The 24104-nt window shown below is 39.6% G+C and overlaps 1 protein-coding gene across 1 annotated transcript in view; it reads left to right on the top strand.

The window, feature by feature from the left end:
• The first annotated feature begins 8337 nt into the window (after positions 1–8337).
• The window catches only part of nudt14 (nudix (nucleoside diphosphate linked moiety X)-type motif 14), a 69465-nt gene continuing 53698 nt past the window's right edge, over positions 8338–24104 (top strand). Inside the window, exon 1 of the mRNA XM_052096033.1 lies at positions 8338–8480. Coding sequence (XP_051951993.1) covers positions 8400–8480 — 81 coding nt within the window. The 5' untranslated portion in view covers positions 8338–8399. The remainder of the gene's footprint in view (positions 8481–24104) is intronic.

The raw sequence follows: 24104 nt of genomic DNA, 5'->3' as shown, positions 1-24104 counted from the left end.
TAAATGCATTAGTTATCATGAATAAACAATTAACAATATATTTGTTACAGCATTTAATAATCTTTGACAATGTTAGTAATAAAATACAATTGTTCATTGTTAGCTCCAGTTAGTTCATAGTGTATTAACTAATGTTAACTAATACAACTTTTGATTATAAAAATTTAATAGTATATTTTGAAATTAACATGAACTAAGATTAATAAATGCTTAATAATTATTGTTCATTGTTTGTTCATGTTATCTAATGTTGTTTACTAATGTTGTTAACTAATGTTAACAAATGGAACCTAATTGTAAAGTGTTACCAGCCTTTCAAAGTATACTCTTTTGAACGCAAGCCTCTATGGACACGTTTGGCACATGCACACTACAACTATTTTTGATACTCTTTTAGCACAGTCAATGGCAGGCACAAGGGCTGACTACACACAAAGATACAAAGATGTTCGTGTGTCTAGAAAAACTATGTCCCATGCAGACAGTCCGTGTGTACAGTGCTGATGAAGAAATTTGCATCAAGTGCACTGTGAGACGTAGTGACACTGAAAGTATTCTTTGGTCTTAAGGCTGGGTTATACTTTGTTTTTCTGCATGCCATCCTATCTCACACACTGTATGGATACGTTCAATGCATGTACACTATGACTGCTGTGTTATACTCTTTTAATACAGTCAATGGCAGGCGCATGCACTGAGGACACTTAAAGACACAGAAAAACTGGGCTGCACACAAACAGTCCCTGTACTGTGATGATGAAATTTGCATCACGCATACTGTGCGCGAGACGTACTGGCATGCAAGAAACTCAAGTATACTTTGCCTTAAGGCTATGATCACAACAGATCAAGCAATGAAGCAAGTAAGATGGGCATGCTGTGGAAGAGGGTGGACTATTGCTAGTATTAACTAGGCTCTAGTTTTGCTTTGGGGCAGTCAATCACCTCTGTCTTCTCAGTTTTTTTAACCTCACTTCCTCATGTACATTTAATGCACCATCACATGTAGTTTAGCGCTGCACTGCTGGTCTCTCACTGTCTCTCACTGTTTAGTGCAGTCTCTCACTGTGCTTACAGTTCTCCAGTTAGCATGGTGACTATGGCACAGCATGTCATTAACATACCTCTGCCGTGACAAAAAGCAGTAATTATTATTCTCTGGCTGTGGTTAATGAACCCAGCTGCAACTTAGGCCCGTCTGCCATAGTGCTTACCCTCCCATCACCACCACATAACTTCAAACACAACAATTATGATCACTACCCTTCCCTCTACCCTCCCCCACCTTCACAGGGCACATGATAGTCTGTGAAATTAGAGATGGAACTGACATACCTCTGCGTTTGCACAGTTGGTTTAGTGTGTCACTTGTGGGTTTCTCTCTGGTCACCTATTCCACTATAGCTCCCCTACCACAATCACCGCCCTCTGTAACCCCTTACTCTATGTCTGCATGCTGCGTCTTCTTTACAGCACCTCAGGTTTTTAAGATCAGGTTACATGTCATTAACAGTGTCTCTGTTGGCCAATGCAAGCAAGTAATTAGCAGGGGAATGTGCATTCCCATGGTGATGTGAGGCACAAGCCATCTCACAAACACACACGGTACATTTACATGCACATTTATATTACAGCGGGCTACAGCGGGTTTTTGCGTAGCTGAGCTAAAGTCTTCATCTGTCTTTGAAGGACATCGGCTGAGGGAATGCCAGTAAAACACGTAGCGCTGCACACTTGCTGAGGCCAGTTGTGGTCTGATTAATGCGTAAACATGCTAGACGAAGCTGAGCTGCAATTGCATTATTCAGGTCTGTTAGTCACGAAAACCTGACTGGTTTGATTTTGGTCTGACTAAAGTGTTTACATGACATTATAGAAAGACTAAATATTGTTTTTGTCCAAATGGAAAATAAGTTCCTGAGCCCTGCATCTAAGGCGAAAATGCCCCACCACTTTGAGCATGTGTAAAGCCTTGTATAAAAACAATAGGATTTGTGTTTCGAGGCATTTAAAATAGTCCCTCTCTGCAGGACAGGGGGTGGTCAGCTGTCCCTTAGAAAATTGAGAGAGATCAAGGCTCAGTTGGCTTGTCAGGCCTGTGGCCCTTTAATCCCCAAAAACGGCTGGCACTTTTGTCTCCTGCCCTTTTACTCCACTTCTAATAATGCCTCTTCAACCCCCAACACCCCTTTAACACTTTACCACCATCTATCCCAGCAGCCAACATCAGAGCCACCAACTGTTAATTTCACTCACCATCTTATTTTATTTGTGACTCTCTAAACATCAAAGGTTCCATCCGTAAACTTTAGTACTCACAAAATGTGGTCTGTGTTAAGTAGCCGCAATTATTGGCCAAAATAAGCAGTAGAACTCGGAAATTCCGCCTGTGCCTGGGTAACACATCCGGGGCCACAAGAACAATAATAGCTCTGCCTAAAATACAAGGGGCAAAATAACAGCAGTGGTTTCCATTACAAAGGCCTTGGATGGGAGAGAGGCCTGCTGCTTTGAAGGACTATTCACAGAGGCGAGTTCCACACAGATCATGTTGCCTTAAATTAGGCCCTACCTGGAAAGGGAGGAGGTATGAAGTCTCATTTGATGTGACAGTCGATGGTCATTCTTATTCCATCTTATATTATATTATCTTTTCTCATCCTTACACCTTCCCGAATGGCATTAAGTATATGACCCCTTATTTTCCAGCCCAGCCTTTTGATTTGTAATGGTCACTGTACATTCACTACATTGCTTTTGTGGAACTCCAACACGGGTTGGGAACTCAGCAACCTACAGCAACCAGATTCTCTATGGGTCTGTTCCAAAACCTAGTGAGGCCTCACAGGAGCTCGTGGAAAAATAAATCCAATATGGCATACAAAGTGAGATAATTCTTTTTATAAATGTACTTATTATAATCCATTAAATTCTTAAATCTATCTATATATTTTTTCTAATAATAGAAAACGGACTGTTTTACCTGAAATTTGTGTATGCTATGTATATATTGTGCCAAATATGGTAGGATAAGCACTGCTTCGCAGCACCCATAGCTGACAGTTATTCTTCACGCCTTATTGCTTAATTAGAGTATTACGTCATTCCTCTCGCATTCCTCCACCTGTATTAAAATCTGTTGTGCATTGTGTCTCTCTTGTATTGGCATAAGGAAAGTCTTTTTTCAAGTCAGTCCACTTGGCGGCCATCTTTGGAACACTCTCGGGCAGGTCGGGCAGCTACTTTTCTATGGAAACAATTGGCATACAAGTGCAGCTCCTATCTACTTGAATGGGCAAAGACCGAAATCTGGTTGGTCAAGATTATGATCGAAGAGCACATTTTAAATAGGTAGTAAAATCTGACAACAGTGGAATCACAAATTGTGTTTCTTTACCTCAGATTATGCTAAAACACATTATTTTCTCAGCTTGTATAGCTAATACACATTTGCATGATTGATTTTAACCTGTAAGGCGGGACTCAAATTTGTCCCATTGATTTTAATAGAATTTTATAGAATTGTGAAAAACTAAAACAAAACTAAGGCACGTTCCATTTTTTTATATTCAAAGAAAACAACAGGAAAGAAGTATGCATGATGTCCAAATGACCTTCAAGACCATAATCTGTTAGGGATGTCGTGTTTGGCTCAACACCCTGTGACCACTAACAGAGAGGTAGAAGGTACCTCAGCTAAGTGCATTCCTAGAAGCCTGACCTTTTTCATCTCCAGCAGCAACAAATCCCTGCTTGACTCTTCCTGATAAACTTACTGTAGCTAGACTCCAATAGGAGCCAGATAGAAAGCCAGTACTGAGAAAAGAAGAGTGTGAGGCTCCATGACCCTGCCATGCTGTTGAGCCAGCAGGGGCCTGGATTGTTGGAGCTGCAAAAAGTCTAATTCAGTGTGATGGGATGGTCCAGACCACAGTGACACCCTGAGGTGTGCACAGTAGTGCAGGATTAGCACTCTGTTGGGGCTCCCAAGCCAGAATGATGGTCTGATAAGATACAGGGGGTTTTACAGGGGGCCTTACGTTGACTGAAAGGAAGAACGGGTGATCTGGTATCAATTTTCCATTCTCCTTTGAGAAAAACATAGGGTAACAAGGCATGTCTCATCTCAAATTATCTTCTGTTCTCAGAATTTACCCACACACTTCTTTGGCTACTTGTTTGGAGACATACTGTACACAGTTCAAAACAAGGGCAGTTCACACAATAGTGTCTGTACTGAATACTGGGCTATACGTACAATGCCTCACAAAAATAACTACAGTTGTTGACATTAACATTAACATTCTTATTTGTCAGCTTCAATCCTGAGAATGTTAAATCTCTTGCTACAAAGCATTTCAACTTTCCACTGGAAAAATAGCTTTGAAAATAAGAAACAATCTTTGCTCTTAAAGGGATAGTTCACCCCAAAATTTAAATTCTGTCATCATTTTCTTATAGTTTTAAACCAATTTTTTTAATTTTTTTAATTTATTTATCAGAATTATAATCAGGATGATGGTGCATACTGTTTCATCAATCACTTCTCCCCACAACAGGCCCCATGCACTCTCTGTGAACCTCTCCTTCAACTCTGAAAGCCACCACTATGAACCTCTGCATCTCCAGAATTATCCACCCTCAGGGCTAATGGTCCCCTCCCATACTGCTTATCATAGAGTGCAGCCTTGTTCAATCAGCCCATATCAACTGGCTGAGTGAAGAAAAAAGGACTGCGTTTCCATTGTAGTTGCACATTGTTTTGTCTAGCAATGTTTATTTAGATGTAAATCGGCCAACAAAAGTGTTATATCCTGCCAGTGTATGGAGGGTGGAACTGCTGGCCCTCTTAGGAGGAAACTGGCTTGAAGAGATTGGGACCCACAGAATGTCTGAGATGGAGTGCCACATTGCAGGTTGGGTGACATCACTCACTTTCACCTGAGTTTAACATCAAATTTGGGATCCTGGGATACACATCTTCCACTCCTCTCAACACCTCCTTGCTTTGCCCTGTATGGTGCTTTTGTGATTGCACTTATTATTGTACAGTATTATTGTGGGCAACCACATACACTGTACCACAGAGTATTACATCTAAAGATGTTTGGAAAGGTGCACACCCCAGGGCCCATAAGGAACATGCAACATTTCCTTGCTACCTTATCAACACATTTCCACCCAGCCTTCATCAAAAGATTTAATTTAGATCAAATTAGAACTTGTATTTATCATACAAGCTCACAGAAAATTGGAAGGCCGGGAAAGAGGAACCAAGGGGCGGAAACTGCTTGTGTGGGAGCGTTCTGAGAACTTTGATTAGAGGTATGAGAAATTTGAGTTAGCTATGATTGAAAAGACAGGGTGTGGAGTATATTGTGCATTGAATTGCCATCACATTAATCACTGTGGTGGTTATACAGAGAAACAGTGATCACATGAGAATAAATCTTTTAAACCAAAACTGATATAGGTAATAATTTTGCTTTCATTATTTTATTATTTCTTACAGGAGAAGAGAAAAAGGTACATGGATATTGCTGATAGTACGGGCTATTATTTTTTTCAGAGAAAGGTGGAAATAATATACATTCTCTCTCTCACGATTCTAGGGACTGCAAGCCATTTTCACACTCTTTATTTCTGTACCCTTGACCTGACAGTCGCAAAGGTCCCTGAGTGAATTCCTCAGAGTAATTAGGAAGTCGCTCCACTTCTGTAGTCTTGGAAATCATGTCAGGCCATTGGTAGACATAATCTCTACCTGTCAATGCCAAATGACTAGATGCTTTCATTCATACCAGTGAAATGTGTGATCATCACAGATATCTAAAACATATAACTGAAAATTGTTATGCTGCAAGGAGGTAATCATTTAGCATGTTCTATGCTTGTAAAAGAAGAGCACTCACAAACTTCACCATCTCACCATCTCATTATAAGTAAGGATGTTTCGAGGAAGAGTGGAAAAGCTTCTTCAGGTGGTTTAGATGAAAAACTAGCAGATGCATAGGTTCAGATAAGAAACAGCATGAACCGCAGCATACCTAAGCAATTCTTGAGACTTTCACATCAAATGCAGCATGCTGTTTCCTCTAAACTACATTAAAACTATGTTTAGACTTTGACTCACACACCACTGATGTTGTAAGGCCTTCAAAAATCAGTAGCAGCGTGTTATTCTGTGGGAGTAAAAAGAGAAAAATATGATGAAATGTGTCTGCTATATGATGGAAGAGTGAGAGAACAGTTGTGTAAGCTGCAAAAGAATAGTTCTTACAAAATATTATAATTTTTCTAATTACAAGGAAGGAAATTGTGTTTTTAGAAGCAAGGGTAAATGGAAATCCCTTGCTCATTTCATTAAACCTTAGAGACTTAAATTGGAAAGTGCTTAACAAGTGCTTTAAAGGAATAGTTCACCCCAAAATTTAAATTTGATGATAATTTACTTTCCCTCAGGCCATCTAAGATTTCTTTCTTCATCAAAACAGAATTTAAGACTATTAGGATTTCATTTCAGGACTCCTTCTCTAAACAATGCAAGTGAATACATTTTTTTGACAGTCCAAAATGCATATTTAGGGTGCATCAAAATAATCCACACGAATCCAGTCGACAAATAAAGTTAATCTGAATGCAAAAGATTGATTATTTTGAGAAACAAAACAATACTTATATACTTTTTAACTACAAATGTTCGCTTCCGTACATCTGTGTGACGTGCGCTCATGAGAGGGATGACGTAAGCTTGTTGGTAAGGTCACGCGTCAGGTGGAGGAGGAGGCACAAACCAAGCACCGTTCACAAACCAAAACAGTACAGAACAGTTTGGGTGAACTACTCCTTTAAGGCAGTGTTTTTAAAAGCAGCCAGACTTATTTCCATAGAATAATTAAAAATTCAAATTTGAATTCAAATGCGTTATGTTTAGTCCAGTCTGTGCACAATTTACTACCATGTGACTTACTCATAGGACCAAATAGGACTAAAGGCACACTGGGCTCTTTTTATGATGATAGAACTCTATAATACCATCCGCAAGGCACTGTCTGCATTAGATATCAGTGCTATGCGAAGATATTATTATGCTGTCTGCTGCTGACGTGATGCAGCTGTCACTCAGGTTATCATTCCCACATTCTGCTGTAGTTATTTTCTTTCAGTTTTATACATACTATCTGTAATAATGTAAGCTGTCCACAATAGATTATATGTGGGCAAGATCTAAGAATTTTGTTGCTAATAATTACAAATTAAAAGACATCTCTTAAAAAAAAAAAAGAATCCTATCTGGAGAGAAAGCCACAATGCTTCCATATGATATTCATGCTATGGACATTCCATAAATAGGAGCTGATGTAATTTTAACATTTAAAATGAGCAGATGAGAGTACTGTACTGTGTATGTTAAAGTAGCATTGTATTCATTACACTTTTAATGTATACTTTAATTAAATTTGTATTCACTTTTTAATTAACTATTAAGCAGTATTAAGAATATTTTTTTGTATTTTAATATTTTTGTAATCAAAAGTGTTGTGGAATGTATTGTCAATGAAATAATGTTCGCTGTCCTTTTCTGCTCCATTTTGTGCTCCGTTCTGCATAACGCGGTGGCTCATTTTTGTTTATCACGGCCCATTCGGCACAATTCACGGCCGACCCACCGGCCCGCTCGGTTCTCCCACTGGCCAGTCTGCCCCTGATCGGCCCCAAAGTGCGTCGGCCCACCGGGAAAATGCCCGGTATGCCAGATTGTCAGTCCAGCCCTGTAGCTATATAAGGTATCTATATGATTCATTTGTGTGTGTGTGTGTGTGTGTGATGTGATGTGTATAATATGTAATTCTTAACAGGTTTCGTGAGATTTATAATTTTACTAATTTGTTATACTGTATGTCAGTAGGCCTACACCTCTACATCGTAAATAGGAATTTCACAGCAACGCATTAAGTTATTTACTTAGTATAATCTATTTTACATAAAGACCTATAAGGTAGGCTACATCAATATATCTAATTTGTAAAGCGTTCCAATACACACTTTACCTGCAGTTCAGGAAGGATCAGATTAATCATTCTGTTCTTTGACCAGTTGACATTTCATGAATGATTCACAGTAAATTGCCTAGATTAAATAAAATACTTGGGTTGGCGGTTTATCTAGGCTCACAACACGAACTCTTTATAAACCTAAGGTTGGCACATCTGCATTCGGGCGTCGGGCGGGCTGCAGTTTTGTGCTTCACATAGTCCCGACACTACAACAACGCAAAGTCTAACAACGTTCTTATTCTGACCTTCGCAGGCTTCCGTAGACATTTCCCCTCATTCTCCTGTAGTCTGCGGATGTGCCATCTGTGGTGAGAAGTAGCAGTGGGCAGCTATATCAAAGCCATGGAGCAGATAAATAATATTCAGGTTGTTCCTTGCACCAACTCTGATTATTTGAGACCGTTTCGGGTGCATTATAACCAGGTGAGTTGCGATAGTTTACTCGCACGTTATGGTCTGTCAGAGATGCGGTAACACCTCATCATTTTGCTGTCAGCAGCCCAACCCCCATTCATTCTGTCATTGCTTCAATCGACCAACATTGTGTCTCATGTTTCAGAATGTGCATGCATTCATAACGTCATACAAACGATGTATTTCAAGGTTAGATTCGAGTATTTTAATCTTAGCTTAACTAGCAAACCGCTATTAAGCTTTAGACGAAAGCAGCCACTTTCCCTCAAGCACATGCTTTACATTACAAGCAGTCCAGCTGGCTAAGAAAGCCAGCAGAAAACAAATAGCCTGATGCACACAATATTGCACAGTTGGTACTGAGGAATGAAATGCTTGCCTTGTCATATGTCACAAGCTAAAACTGAATGGAAAAGGACTGCATATGAATGAAACATGCTAGAATATAAACTCAAATTATTTGTATTATTATTAATAATAATATTGTAATACTGAATTTCAATATTAAATAATTTTACAAATACTGTTCTCAATATTCTGCATTCAATATTATCTATCTATCTATCTATCTATCTATCTATCTATCTATCTAGTCTGTCTGTCTGTCTGACTAATACATATACAGTATGACATTTTTTTTCTTTTGACATTGCATTGCCCTCCTCATTTCTGTGGAATTGTGTAGTGGTAGCAAATATTTCAACACATCCATAACTTTTTCCTGAGTTTACATAATTGTTCCTTCTTTTGTGCTGGCATGTTTTCTTTTTGTTTCTTGTCCTTTGTTTTCTTGCAGGGCACCTGTAGGTGTTTCCTATTTGATTGTTCTCATCAAGCTGTGCATTGCACTCAGTACATATTTCAGAGTGTAGGAATACTTCCTCTGGCTATACTTTGCTAAGCAGTCCCCTAATCTGCCTCACAATGTTGCTTATGAGGTGTCTTAGTCATCCACATCCGCTGCTGTGTGCCTGCATGGATGGAATGTGTAGTGCATTTTGTCCAGATGCTCATGAGATAGTCATTAGGCCCCTCAATGTAAGAGTAAGGAATTTCAAGGTTTTTCACATTACACAACACATGAACTAATACACAAACTAAATCCTGTAACCAGGATTTAAAGCACTCTCATTTCACATTCACTCCATGGGGGGAAGAAAAGACTTGTTAAGTCTTCCTTGGGGGAAAAAAATATGTTACAGCAGGTAAAAAGTTTTAAATTTTGCCTTTAGCATGGCTCTTAAGCCTTAAGTATACTTAAGTCAGACACGCAAATTTCGTAATCAGCAGAGTGCTCAAGCACTGAACGTGCGCAGCCCGAATTAATTTTCAATAAATTTTTTGAACGTGCAGAATGTGCCTGAAATTATTTTCACTAAGGTGCAAGGTGCCAACACTCACATTTGAGCAGTTGCTGTCACAAAGAAGTGCTAGAATATGTAATTGCCAGTAAACAACAGGAGATGAATGTGGAAACAACAACAGTGGATTTGCAGAATGCGTGTGTGAGTAGGTTAGGAGATACCTGCATTTGTTTAATTTGATACAACACTCTCAAGTCAAAGTCAAGTCAAGTGGTTTTTATTGTCGTTTCAACCATATACAGTTAGTACAGTACACAGCAAAATGAGACAACATTCCTCCAGGACCATGGTGCTACATAAAAACAACAAAGGACCAACATAGGACCACATGAGACAACACAACGAAATAAAATACCTATATAAAGTGCACGTGCAAACATGTGCAAAAAGTACAGGACAGTACAACAAATTACTGACAATGAACAGGACAATAGACAGTGCAGCGCCGACCAGTACTCAGTAGTGCAAAAAGATGACAGTTTCTAAAAATGTAAACATAACATACTATGAGATAATGTTCTATGCACATAGCAGTTATTGAGGTAGCAGACAGTTATAAAGTGACAGTAATTAAAGTGCAACTCAGGACACGTGTGTGTCAAACCAGTCTCTGAGTATTGAGGAGTCTGATGGCTTGGGGGAAGAAGCTGTTACACAGTCTGGCCGTGAGGGCCCGAATGCTTCGGTACCTCTTGCCAGACGGGAGGAGGGTAAAGAGTTTGTGTGAGGGATGTGCGGGGTCGTCCACAATGCTGGTTGCTTTGCGGATACAGTGTTTTTTGTAAATGTCTTTGATGGAGGGAAGAGAGACCCCAATGATCTTCTCAGCTGTCCTCACTATCCTCTGCAGGGCTTTGCAGTCCGAAACGGTGCAAGTCCCAAACCAGGCAGTGATGCAGCTGCTCAGGATGCTCTCAATAGTCCCTTTATAGAATGTAGTGAGGATGGGGGTTGGGAGATGTGCTTTCCTCAGCCTTCGAAGAAAGTAGAGACGCTGCTGGGCTTTCTTGGTGATAGAGCTGGTGTTGAGGGACCAGGTGAGGTTCTCCGCCAAGTGAACACCAAGGAATTTGGTGCTTTTGACGATCTCCACAGAGGAGCCGTCGATGTTCAGCGGAGTGTGTTCACCTTGTGCTCTCCTAAAGTCAACAACCATCTCTTTTGTTTTGTCGACATTCAGGGACAGGTTGTTGGCTCTACACCAGTTCGTCAGCCGCTGCACCTCCTCTCTGTATGCTGACTCGTTGTTCTTGCTGATGAGACCCACCACGGTCGTGTCATCGGCGAACTTGATGATGTGATTCGAGCTGTGCATTGCTGCACAGTCGTGAGTCAGCAGAGTGAACAGCAGTGGACTGAGCACACAGCCCTGGGGGGCCCCAGTGCTCAGTGTGGTGGTGGTGGAGATGCTGTTCCCGATCCGGACTGACTGAGGTCTCCCAGTCAGGAAGTCCAGGATCCAGTTGCAGAGGGAGGTGTCCAGGCCCAGCAGGTTCAGCTTTCCAATCAGGTGCTGGGGAATGATTGTGTTGAATGCTGAGCTGAAATTTATGAACAGCATTCGAACGTATGAGTCGTTATTGTCTAGGTGGGTGAGGGCCAGATGGAGGGTTGTGGTGATGGCATCATCCGTTGAATGGTTTGAACGATACGCAAACTGCAGTGGGTCTAGTGAGGGGGGCAGCTGGGTCTTAATCTGCCTCATGACGAGCCTCTCGAAGCACTTCATGATGATGGGTGTAAGTGCGACGGGACGGTAGTCGTTGAGGCAGGACACTGAAGACTTCTTCAGTGAAGACTTCTCTCGATTCAATATCATATGTATCATATGATACATAAATAAATACATAAGTTTGATTAAAACCAAGCAGCACAACATTGAGAGCTGAGAAACAGTCTCCTCTCCGGAGTGGCGACGCTGAGTGATCACAGGAAAACAGAGCAACTAGTCTACAGGTTGTGTTGACAGATCGAAGATGGATGACAAGCGTCAAGTAGAGTGTAGCATTACAGCTTGTAAAATTTGCCAAACAATGGTGTCATGTCCCGGTGATACAGTACATCAAGCAAGTTGTTTTATTTACTCCGAGATCACTGCACAAATTGGTGGATTTGCAAGGCAGAAACAGCAGCAGCAAGTTGCAATTAACAGCCATCCTCTCCCAGCCGACACGGAGCATGATGACATGCATAGCAAGATGCTAATAACTATCAAAAGCCAGCTTATTAAAAAAAACGACTACATAAGAACCCAGTGATTTCATGAGACTTATTATTCTTATTATCGAAAAGTGCTATTCAAATGAAAATTACTTCTTTTCTCAAGAAAAACATGACAATTTTTAGTTTTTCTCTGAACAGTCTGCTGATAAATGTAGTGCTGTTTTTTAAGTTACTTTATCATAGAGCTCTGTTTTATGTTGCCAATCAAACACTGTTGTGTCACTTTAAATGTAAAATACGTTTTCGAATGCGAAATGTCGAATCCTTGAATAAGTTTAATCAGAAAAGAATGTGTGGGCGGTGTTTAAATTAATTTTTTATAATTGTATTGTATCATGAGGCTTCTGCATCGTATCGTATCATGACATTTGTGTATCATTACATGCCTAACTGTGTAGTAAATGTGACAGGATTTTGAGTGTGGATTAAAAGTTTAAGGATGTGCTATTTGTTGTAAAAATGCAGGATGTTGTGGTATAGTTGGTAATAGCAATATAGCCACTTTTGCACTTTGTTAGGAATACTGCACAGGTCAATAAGAATAAAAAAACAGTCCAGTGATGACTGTGTATCCTTTTCAGACTAGTAGAAAAGAATTGGGCCTTAATTGTCCTACTTTTCCCATTATTAATAATAGTAGTAGGTCTTAAATACATTTTAATTGCAGGTCAGAAAACTCCAGACATGCTTTTTTGAGTACAACAGAAGATAAATCTAATCTATACACCCACACCTCTAACCTTTGCCTCAGTGAGATAAGATTTTTCAGCAACCACCGCATCACTGAGTCACAGTCTTCTACCACCCACACATCCCTGCTGGCACTATGGAGCAGTAGATGACTGCTGCCACTCTGTTATGCCACATATACTTTCAAATACTGCCACCACCCTACACACATCTGCCTTGGCACCACCCTTGCTGTAGATTCACCAGCAGGGCCTGGTCTTGATCTACAGTATGAATCAATGGCCTGTCTGGACAGTGGACACCTAAAAAAAAAAAAGAAAGATGCTAAGATTTAGTTTGATTCATCCCTTTCCCCCTGCAAATGTGAGTTGCTCTCTAAATGCATTCTATTTGGTAACAAGCAGGTATGAGAAATGCATTATACCTTAATGATTGCGACCGGGAACATGTAAAGACAAATGACATGTCATCTATAACAGTTTACTTGCGATTTAGGATGATTGTGTTCATATCAGAAGCGAACGGTATCAGAGTCCTCAAGGACTGTATCCCAGAACACCTTTTTTATCAGACTCCGATGTGGTTTGCTGGTGTGCACTAGGCGTGGATGATATGACTAAAATTATTATATCATGATATAAAAAGGTTTTCTGGAAAATCAATAACAATGGGTTTATATATTAAATAACACTTTTGTAATGCCTATTTTTGGAACTTAAGTCAGTGAATTAAATACTTTATAAATTAAAACTACTTTTTCTTTATTTGGAACAAGACAGATAATGTCAAAGTAGCCTAAATAAATAAATATAAATCAGCTTGTTTTCAAAAATCAACCTTACCAAAATGCTGAAAATAACAGTATGCCACATTTCAGTTTAAAATGTTGATCAATATTATTATTATAAACTTTGCTCAAGAAACTTTAGATCTTCTCAAAGCAATGTGTCAAAGAATACCACTTCTTGCAAAATTGATAAATTGATAAATAAATGACAGAATTAATGCAGAGTTCATCTTTGGGCTTTCATAATATTCTTTTGCTTGCTTCATTTTAAGGTGGTAAAACAGATTGCTTGTATTTCAAGTGATTATCGTCATGCAAAACAATTTGCAGACTGCGTTTTTCTGCTCTGTACACCATGTCGCACCTGTTTTAATGACAAACTCCTCTTAATTTTCTTGAACTGTTTGGGAGTAGTCCTGTTCTTTGGAGATTTCTTTCTCCATTTGGAGTTTTCCTGGGTCAAAAAGGATTGAGAAGTGTGAGTGATCTCTAGAGCAAAATACTGCAAAGCCTGCTGGATTCGCACGCACTTCAGAGCTCCAGACACAGTGCGTGCCACAGTCACGTGAAACGGTAGCATGTCAGATGAGAAAAATATATAGCACTTTTAAAGCTCCAAACGCGCAATGAAGGTCATTAAATTTGCTTGAAAGGCCGCAGAAAAATGTTCGATGCCGGATAAACTCCATGTTTCTTCAATTCTCTTAGTCTCACGTGAAGCCCTGCCTACTGATAGATAAGCCCACGCTGTGCACATAGATATTTATATATTGCTATGCACTATAGCAAAATCTCTATCGGTTGACACTTTATATCGGCACCAAAATATGTATCATCATATCGCCCAGTCCTTGTGTGCACCAGATTTTGGTAAACCAAAGAGCTCTAAAATACATAGAGAAAGTTGTGTTAGCATCCCAATAATGTCAATGGCATAGTGCATGACACATCACTCGTCAATGTCAGCAGAAAGGAAAAAGTATAATCCATTGCATGACTTTAAGAGCATTAAAAAAAAACAATATCACTGGAAATATCTTTTACTATAATGTAAAAATAATTGCAAATTCGAATGCACTGCTGCTTTTGAATGGCTGTAAATGGAGAAACATATTTTTTGACCACACAGAGTGTATTTCCAGCACCTACCAGCAGGGTCTAACAGGGGCATGCTCACCAGCCAATTCCTGACCCCTGACATGATCTGCACCATAGATAGGGGTGGGTGATGTGGCCAGAAGTTTGGAATAATGTACAGATTTTGCTCTTATAGAAAGAAATATGTACTTTATTCACCAAAGTGGCATTCAACTGATCACAATGTATAATCAAGACATTAATAACGTGAAAAAAAGTTTTGATCCTTGGCATTCGAGCAGATACTCAGGTGATATTTCACACCACGCTTCCTGTAGTACTTGCCATAGATGTGGCTGTCTCATCGGGCACTTCTCAATCACCTTACAGACTAGCTAATCCCACAAAAGCTCAGTGGGGTTAAGATCCATAACACTCTTTTCCAATTATCTGTTGTCCAATGTCTGTGTTTATTTGCCCACTCTAACCTTTCCTTTTTGATTTCTGTTTCAAAAGTGGCTTTTTCTTGCCAATTCTTCCCATAAGGCTGCACCCCTGAGTCTTCTCTTTACTGTTGTACATGAAAATTGTGTTAAGCTGGTAGCATTCAATGAAGCTGTTAGCTGAGGACATTTGGGGCCTGTCTAGATTTGATCAAAATGACTTTTTTCAAATAGTGATGGTGCTGTTTTTTTTTTACATCAGTAATGTCCTGACTATACTTTGTGATCAGTTGAATGCTACTTTGGTGAATTAAAGTACCATTTTAATTCCAAAACGAAAAATCTGTACATTATTAACCTTTGGCCACCAGCGTGGGTTTTACAGTATATATATACAGTATCTCACAAAAGTGAGTACACCCCTCACATTTTTGTAAATATTTGATTATATCTTTTCATGTGACAACACTGAAGAAATTACACTTTGCTACATTGTAAAGTAGTGAGTGTACAGCTTGTATAACAGTGTACATTTGCTGTCCCCTCAAAATAACTGAACACACAGCCATTAATGTCTGAACATCTGGCAACAAAGTGAGTACACCCCTAAGTGAAAATGTCCAAATTGGGCCCAAATTGTCAATATTTTGTGTGGCCACCATTATTTTCCAGAACTGCTTTAACCCTCTTGGGCATGTAGTTCACCAGAGCCTCACAGGTTGCCACTGGAGTCCTCTTCCATGATGACATCACAGAGCTGGTGGATGTTAGAGACCTTGTGCTCCTCCACCTTCTGTTTGAGGGTGCCCCACAGATGTTCAATAGGGTTTAGGTCTGGAGACATGCTTGGCCAGTCCATCACCTTCACCCTCAGCTTCTTTAGCAAGGCAGTGGTCATCTTGGAGGTGTGTTTGGGGTCGTTATCATGCTGGAATACTGCCCTGCGTCCCAGTCTCCGAAGGGAGGGGATCATGCTCTCCTTCAGTATGTCACAGTACATGTTGGTATTCATGGTTCCCTCAATGAACTGTAGCAGTGCCGGCAGCACTCATGCAGCCCCAGACCATGACACTCCTACCACCATGCTTGACTGTAGGCAAGACACACTTGTCTTTGTACTCCTCTCCTGGTTGCCGCCACACACGCTTGACACCATCTGAACCAAATAAGTTTATCTTGGTCTGATAAGACCACAGGACATGGTTCCAGTGAATCATGTCCTTAGTCTGCTTGTCTTCAGCAAACTGTTTGCGCGCTTTCTTGTGCATCATCTTTAGAAGAGGCTTCCTTCTGGGACGACTGCCATGCAGACCAATTTGATGCAGTGTGCGGCGTATGGTCTGAGCACTGACAGGCTGACCCCCCCACCCCTTCAACCTCTGCAGCAATGCTGGCAGCACTCAGATGTCTATTTCCCAAAGACAACCTCTGGATATGACACTAGGCACGTGCACTCAACTTCTGTGGTCGACCATGGCAAGGCCTGTTCTGAGTGGAACCTGTCCTGGTAAACCGCTGTATGGTCTTGGCCACCGTGCTGCAGTTCAGTGTCAGGGTCTTGGCAATCTTCTTATAGCCTAGGTCATCTTTATGTTGAGCAACAATTCTTTTTTTCAGATCCTCAGAGAGTTCTTTGCCATGAGGTGCAATGTTGAACTTCCAGTGACCAGTATGAGGGAGTGTGAGAGCGATGAAACCAAATTTAACACACCTGCTCCCCATTCACACCTGAGACCTTGTAACACTAATGAGTAGGGTTGCAATGGTATGAGATTAACTGTCTCAGAAAATATCACGGTGTCACTGTATACGGTATTACAGAATTACTATGGTGGAGTGGTGGTGGTGTAGTGGTCTAATGCACATAACTGATAAACTGGTAATCAGAAAGTTGGTGGTTCGATCCCCACAGCCACCACCATTGTGTCCTTGAGCAAGGCACTTAACTCCAGGTTGCTCCGGGGGGATTGTCCCTGTAATAAGTGCACTGTAAGTCGCTTTGGATAAAAGCGTCTGCCAAATGCATAAATGTAAATGTAAATGTACTATTATCAGTGAAAACAGAAGGGTTATTTTATTTATCTATTTATTTTTGAGCAAACACTTTATTATAATTGAAACTTGAAACCATTTATTTTATTGAAGTATGAAGTAAAATAAAATAAATGGAAAAAATAAGAAAGCTAACAGAATTATAATAAACAGAATTATAAACATGATAAAAAAAATAGCATGTAACTACAACATGTTATATAACTAAAGCATGTTAGTTTACATGTTAGCATAGCATGTTAAATTAACTACTAAATGAAAAATAACATCTGCTGTGTGAGCTTTTGAAGTAATGTCCTATGATTATTAACAGTTAATATATACTGTAGACACACGACAGCACAGTCAGACTGCTCCTGCCTGTACCTTGAACTCCGCGCTTATCAACTGGTTTTGCTTCAGGACCAGATTTTACATTGGAAATCAAGTGTCAACCTGCCATAGATTAAACATAACCTGTATTTAATGTATCCTGGGTTGCATTTCCATTTCCTTTTATGTTGTTGTTCATGGTTTTCCAGTACAAGGACATGCATCAAGTGACATTATTTTTGTTGTTGATGTCAAAATCTACAGGAAGTTGTCTCTCCCCTTTTTAAAAATTGAAGAGCATATTTACTTATATGGGCCCATTATTATCCCGTTTGTTACCTAATATTAAATATTTATACACATATTACACATAAGGAAAGGCTCCTCATTACCATGGTTAGTCTTAAATAATAGTAATAATAATAATAAATGAATGTATTTATGAAAAATCTTGAAACTTTAACTACAACTGCCACTGTTGATATAAAATGAGGTCTAATAGATTCTACCTTTAGATCATTTCATATGAAACTATAAGATTTTGTCAAAATATAACAGTTACTTTTACTCATGTAAAATCCTGAAACTTAACTGAAATTTGTAAAGGTGATGGTGTGTAATTTTAATAGCATAGTGTTGCTCTTTTCCTCCTCAGTGCTTTTTGGCATGTCAGGGCTGCTACTGTTTGAGAGGTTCGAATTGACAATCTCTGTAACACTTTAAACTAGAAAACTCTCACTAGAATTGAATTTGGTCACAGTTTTGATGTCTGCTCTCGGCAATATCGAGGGAAGCCCAGTTGTTGAACGCGTGCGCCAGAGAGAAGAGCAGATCATTAGCGTGAGCTCGTTACACTCGCCAAAGTGTAGATGAGAAGTCTGTAGCTGTTTGCAAGATTATCATTAAATCTGCCTCGGCAGTCCGAAATAGTTGATCACTTGGTCGGCTGCCGAAATATCTTCAATGGGAGAAGTTACCATGGCATTGTTATTTCCCTGCTGTCCATGACCCAGTCCGAATAGACCAGTTGAGAAACACTGCTTTAACTCACACACTCATGTCAGACCCCCTCCCCTCGCTTCTCTCTGACATCTGCTGCATGTGTGTGTGTGGTGCAAGTTGACAGACAGTCGAGAAGGAAAGGAGATGCACACGCGCATGTGAGAATCTCCGTCCGGTTGCATTTTTTTCTCAGTACCGTAGATAAGCAAATGTACATGGTATGATAACCGTCAATTTTCAAACCGTGGTATACCGTGAAACCGGTATACCGCTGCCAACCCTTCTAACGAGTCACATGACACTGGGCAGGTAAAATGGCTAATTGGGCCCAATTTGGACATTTTCACTTAGGGGTGTACTCACTTTTGTTGCCACCTTTATATTGTAGCAAAGTGTCATTTCTTCAGTGTTGCCACATGAAAAGATATAATCAAATATTTACAAAAATGTGAGGGGTGTACTCACTTCTGTGAGATACTGTATGTATATATATATATATATATATATATATATATATATATATATATATATATAAAATGTTAATGATTTTAAATGAAGTCCTATGTAGCCTAGTGGGTATATCCATTGAAACAATAATAATACTATTTATTAAAAATAATATTTTATCTTTTTAAAACCACACTGTATGTATTTTTTTAAATCCAAGCAAAACTGTGTTTTTTCTCTATAATATAAAACATATTTGTTTTGGATTCAGCATTCCATTGGATACTGGAAACCTTTTTGGCAACTTTTGGATATAGCCTATTAGACAGAAATGTGCTGTTGACAAAGGTGTTATTTAATAATTCCTTATATAATGTACTCGATCGCTTCTCAACGCGTTTGTGGAAGTATGGATGCTGGTAGGAAAGACGGTGATAGCAACAGTAACTAACAGCAGTAGGGCTTATAGCAGAAGGTCAGTTTCACCACATCGAATGCAGTGTTTTATTAACAAGCTCTTCCTCATATTCTCTCAGAATGTTAATTGATTAGAACCTGAGGTTCTTTCTCTTTCTCTCTCCCTCGCCACACGTGCTGTGCACGTCATCAGAAAGTGCACTCTTATCAAAGAACATGAGAAAACCGCACCTTTTAATGCAAAAATAAATGCCTTCTGCATTTGACTTGTTTCTGAATCGTCTCATGTTCTGTTCATTCATCATTCTCAGTTTTTGTTAGTCTTACTATAAGTCTCATGCCAGCCAGTTGGAATGTTGTGCACACAGATATTTACATACCGCGATATAGAAGATATAGAAAAATCTCTAACAGTTAACACTTTATACCGCTGCCACTATATATCACCATACCACCCAGCCCTAACCACCGACCACCTTGTCAAGCGGACTTAGGTTTAGTTGTGGATGCACATCTGAGTTTGGAAAAGAGCGTTCACACCAACCAAACAAACCAAACATTTACATCAAACACTGGTGTGCACCAAAAGAGCTAGTGCGAAAGCACCCTTAGCCCATGTCTCCATTGCATTTAGAAACCATTGTCAGGTAGATGCCTTTATCAATGTATGCACTGAATGGTGTATCAAATTGTGTATTTGTTTCATAACAAGACCAATAGCACCATGCTTGGTGGATTTAATCTTACAATATGTAACTATTTCCTTTTCTTCTAACCCCATGATCTGCTAATGCACAAATAGTGCAAATTTGATTAAGATTTTTGGACATTGGAGTAGGACTTGCTACTCCCAAATAAATTATTTACCTAAAGAAACCCTACAAATTAAAGAATACTTCACTGTGACAAATGTATTTACCACATCCATTACAAATTAAATCTATTATTGTAGGTGTTTGTGTGTCTCAGATACAGTAATAATCAAATGCTGTCCCAAAGGGCAGCTCCAGTGGATTAAGCCGTAATTAATTAGTAGAGTGGTTGGATAATGAAATTTAGCCTGAGCTGCCTCCCAGTGTTGTTCTTGTGCAGAACTAAGAGACACTCAGGTCTCGTGAACCAGCAGCTGAGCCAACATGGTCAACTGCTCCAGCTGCCATGCTGCTGCTTTAGCAGCAGGGGTCTTTGCTAGGAAAGAGGGGTATCAAAGGAGAGTGTATTGAGGAGAGGAGGGGTGCTGAATTAATGCAGGGGTTGGTGGGCAGACAACAGTGTGCATTGGGTGGGGAAGAACAGATGAGGAACAATAGGGGCAGGGACGCTGGAGTTAGCAGAAGGGTGAGGAGGCCATGGGAAACGTGTGGCGACCATCGCCCCAGCACCAGGCCACTGGCCGCGCTCAATAGACACAGGAAATGGGATTTACTTGAAGCAGATGTGACAGACAGAGAGAGAGAGAGGTAATGAATGCATTAGAGCCCAATGAGCAAGAAAAAGTTGAGAGCAACCAATGTGCGCTTCCCATGAAAGCAGTTAACCCTTCCCTCTGTGTAGTAGACCACCTCTCTTTAGACATCTTTACAGGGACACTCTAAAACGATGAGAGCACAGGGAAATAAAAAAGAAAGGCTCTTGAGAACCCCTTGTCACCCAAGGCTGGTCTCTCATCTTGTATCGGATGGTGTGTCACAGTGTAGCTTACTAATAAACTTTTCCCAAACCAATAAAACAAATGTTTAAAGGAACGCTGTCACTTTCCCAAGGAAAGTGTGTGGAGCTGCATCCTTTCTCTTACAGAGGTTTGTTTTGTATGGTGAGAATCTGTAAGAGACTGCACCCATGTACATTTTCCCACTACATGGCACAGCCTCAATCTTGTGGCGGGAGGTTTTCAGCTGCCATTCAGGGCATTGTATTTGTGTCCTGTGTATCATTTTCCTGTGAGATTGTAGATTGTTTGTTGGAACAATGATGTGTGGTGGTTTGAGAAGTTCATAAATCACTCACGTGGTAAAGAATATAAAGTACAGTACCATCTCCACTTAGATGTTAAAGTTGTTTTCTAAAGCTTGTTTTTTCCCTTGTGAAAGCAATGAGTTGTTACAAATAAAATGTAGTCCAAAATTTTGAAAAGACTGTGATGTATAAAGGTTAATTTATACTTACTATGTGAAAATTAATCACATATATTAATATTTACTGAGAAAGTCCCCCAAGTAAAGATAACTTAACAAAGAACTGGAAATAATAATTATAAATATATAATAAATAATAAATATTATTCAGATATAGTTCAAATACATTACATATGTTGTGGCAGCAGACAAGTTTAGCATTTTTACAAAAGAAAAAGTGGTTTTGAAATCGAAATATTGTTTGTATTATTTCCATAATTTTTAACATAACCCTATCATTGGCCTACGTCTGAGCTACTTTTAATTGTTGGACTATGTACTCATGGGTCAGACAAATGCTTTTGAAGCATCTCACTTTGGCTGTGTCACTTTTCACTAGTTTTTAGCTTCTTTAGTCTTAAGCGCTGTTTTTAGAACACTGTGTCTAATTAAATGTAGTTTAAAGCATAGAAAATGCATCTCTGTATCCCTGCATTCTTTTGTGCTCAGTCCAGCTATCTTTGAGTGCATCTGTGCATCCATCAACTTGCTGTGTAATCTGGGACCTTTATTTGGCTCCAGAACAGTAGGCATTTGCTGTAATGGCAGCAGGAACTTGTTTACTGAGCACTTCTTAAGCCCAGCATGGAGCCAGAAGGGGGCAGGGTTACATGGGGGGGGTTAATTTGGGGAGGTAAGCTCACACCTGTGGGATGGAGGGGAAGAAGAAGAGTGGGGTCGATGAGGGGTGGAGGGTGCAGAGAAAGCAGATGGAGACACAGAGGTTGAGCTCCCTCTGTTCTTCGATCTCTTTCATCCCTACCCCTGTGTTCTGAAGCGTAAGAGTGGGAAAAGAAGAAACAATACCAAGACAATTGACCAGTTTCAATTGGCTGACATGTCAAGCCCAGCCCTTACATTTTCAGATTTTCAGTATTAAAGATAATGGACAAAGGTGAACAAGCAATGATGGTAGCATTGGAGTGTTAAAGATTCATGAGAATTTGGGTGTGTGATAAACAGTTAATGGTATAGAATAGTCTACAGCCTGAATTGGAATAAAATGCCTCTAATAAATGTTTGTTGTGTGTTTGGTAACTTGTTTTTTCCTCTATTGCATTTTATGTTTGTTCCTGAGAGTTGTGTGGATAATCAGCATGTGTTCTTGTCAGAGGGTGGGGTTTTGTTCTTTACACAGAAAGTGTTTTGTTTTGGTGGTTGGTGGGTTCAGTAAAGTGTTTTTTTTTTTTTTTTTTTGGTGTAATGACATCTTAGTGTTTACGTTAGAGAACTGGTTTGTTATTGCTGAAGTAAGGTTGAGAACTCAATTAACCTTTGTATCTAAGTGAGGGGGTTTGTGGGAGTGGCACTGCATAATTGTTCTTTAATAAAATAATTTCTCATTTTGAGCACCAATGTTACATTTGTATTGAATTTATGAGGGCATGTCACTACATTGGAAAAAAAAGAGTCAGTAATAAAGTTAAACAAGTGCAAGTTTTAAAATAATTTAGCTTATGATTTCTTTGGTTCATTATCCCTTGTCTTTTACAAAAAAACACCCTAGAATATTCAGAGAGCATTTTTCTTTCTATTAATATCAGCAAGGCTTGGCACATGAAAGCGTGGTGGGAATGATGTGTGATGAGGGCTTTAAATCTTGGGAAATTGAACAGCACTTGGTGGGAATTAAAGGCCTTGATTGTAAATGGCAGCGTGACGCAATTTAATTCTCAGAAGCTGTCAGGGTCACAGAATTATACACTGAAAATTATGATAATTAGACTTTAAGCATGCAAAGGTACAAGACCTGTTAATTCATCCACATTCAAACATAAGCCTTGATTGCAACCAGTACCAAAGGGGTACAATAATTTCAAGGCTGTGCATCTCCTTCTATTCCCTTTAATCTGTGTTGTAATCCATGTCGTTTGTGATTCCCAGGGTCCCAAAAGGCTTTTCTTGTTGACCTAGAGAGTGGTGCCGATAATGAGGGACCCCCACCATCTGTGTGCTGGGGCAGGGACCCTGCACATGCTTTGCCACACAGAATAGTCCTGCAGGGGGCAAATAACTCTTGAGTCATAAAAACAGCTAGAATCTCAGCAGGGTTTCTGGAGGCAATATAACAGGCTAAAATTTGTTTGTGTTAAAGTAATGTCTATGTTGATTACAAAATGTATTTATTTTTTGCAGACAATTTGTTGTTGATTTTGATGAAGTCAAACAGTTGGACAATTAATCAGTGGCACTTGCAAAGTCAAGAAGTATAGAATTATTATTGCTAATAAAATTCTTTTATTACTTTCATTATTGAGACTTTCGCATGACGGACAATTAAACAGATGAACAGAAACATAAATTACATTTAAAGGAGGCCACAAGCAATGGGATGAGATGAGGATATAATAGAGACCTGGGAATGGGCTCTTTAGACTTGGGCCAGAATGTAGCCAGGTAACTACTACTCAAAACACATGCAGCAAACCATGCAGCAATGCCCTGCAACCACCCATCGGTCTGCAGCATTGTTGTGGTAAATTGTTCAGAGACAAGCACCACTCACTTTTCTTCAGAAAAAGTAAAATTGTGTTAACATTAAAGTAGGAAAAGTTTGTTAGATTTGTCCCTTATCAAAAGAGCTATTAAAGAACATAATACAGTTGTATTGTAGTTACTTCTCAGTATTTTTAAAGAACAAGTGA

This window comes from Xyrauchen texanus, chromosome 28 (genome assembly GCF_025860055.1).
Source record: "Xyrauchen texanus isolate HMW12.3.18 chromosome 28, RBS_HiC_50CHRs, whole genome shotgun sequence".
Taxonomy (NCBI): domain Eukaryota; kingdom Metazoa; phylum Chordata; class Actinopteri; order Cypriniformes; family Catostomidae; genus Xyrauchen; species Xyrauchen texanus.
The sequence above is the reverse complement of the archived record's forward strand: the minus strand, read 5'-3'. Positions and strand labels throughout refer to the sequence as shown.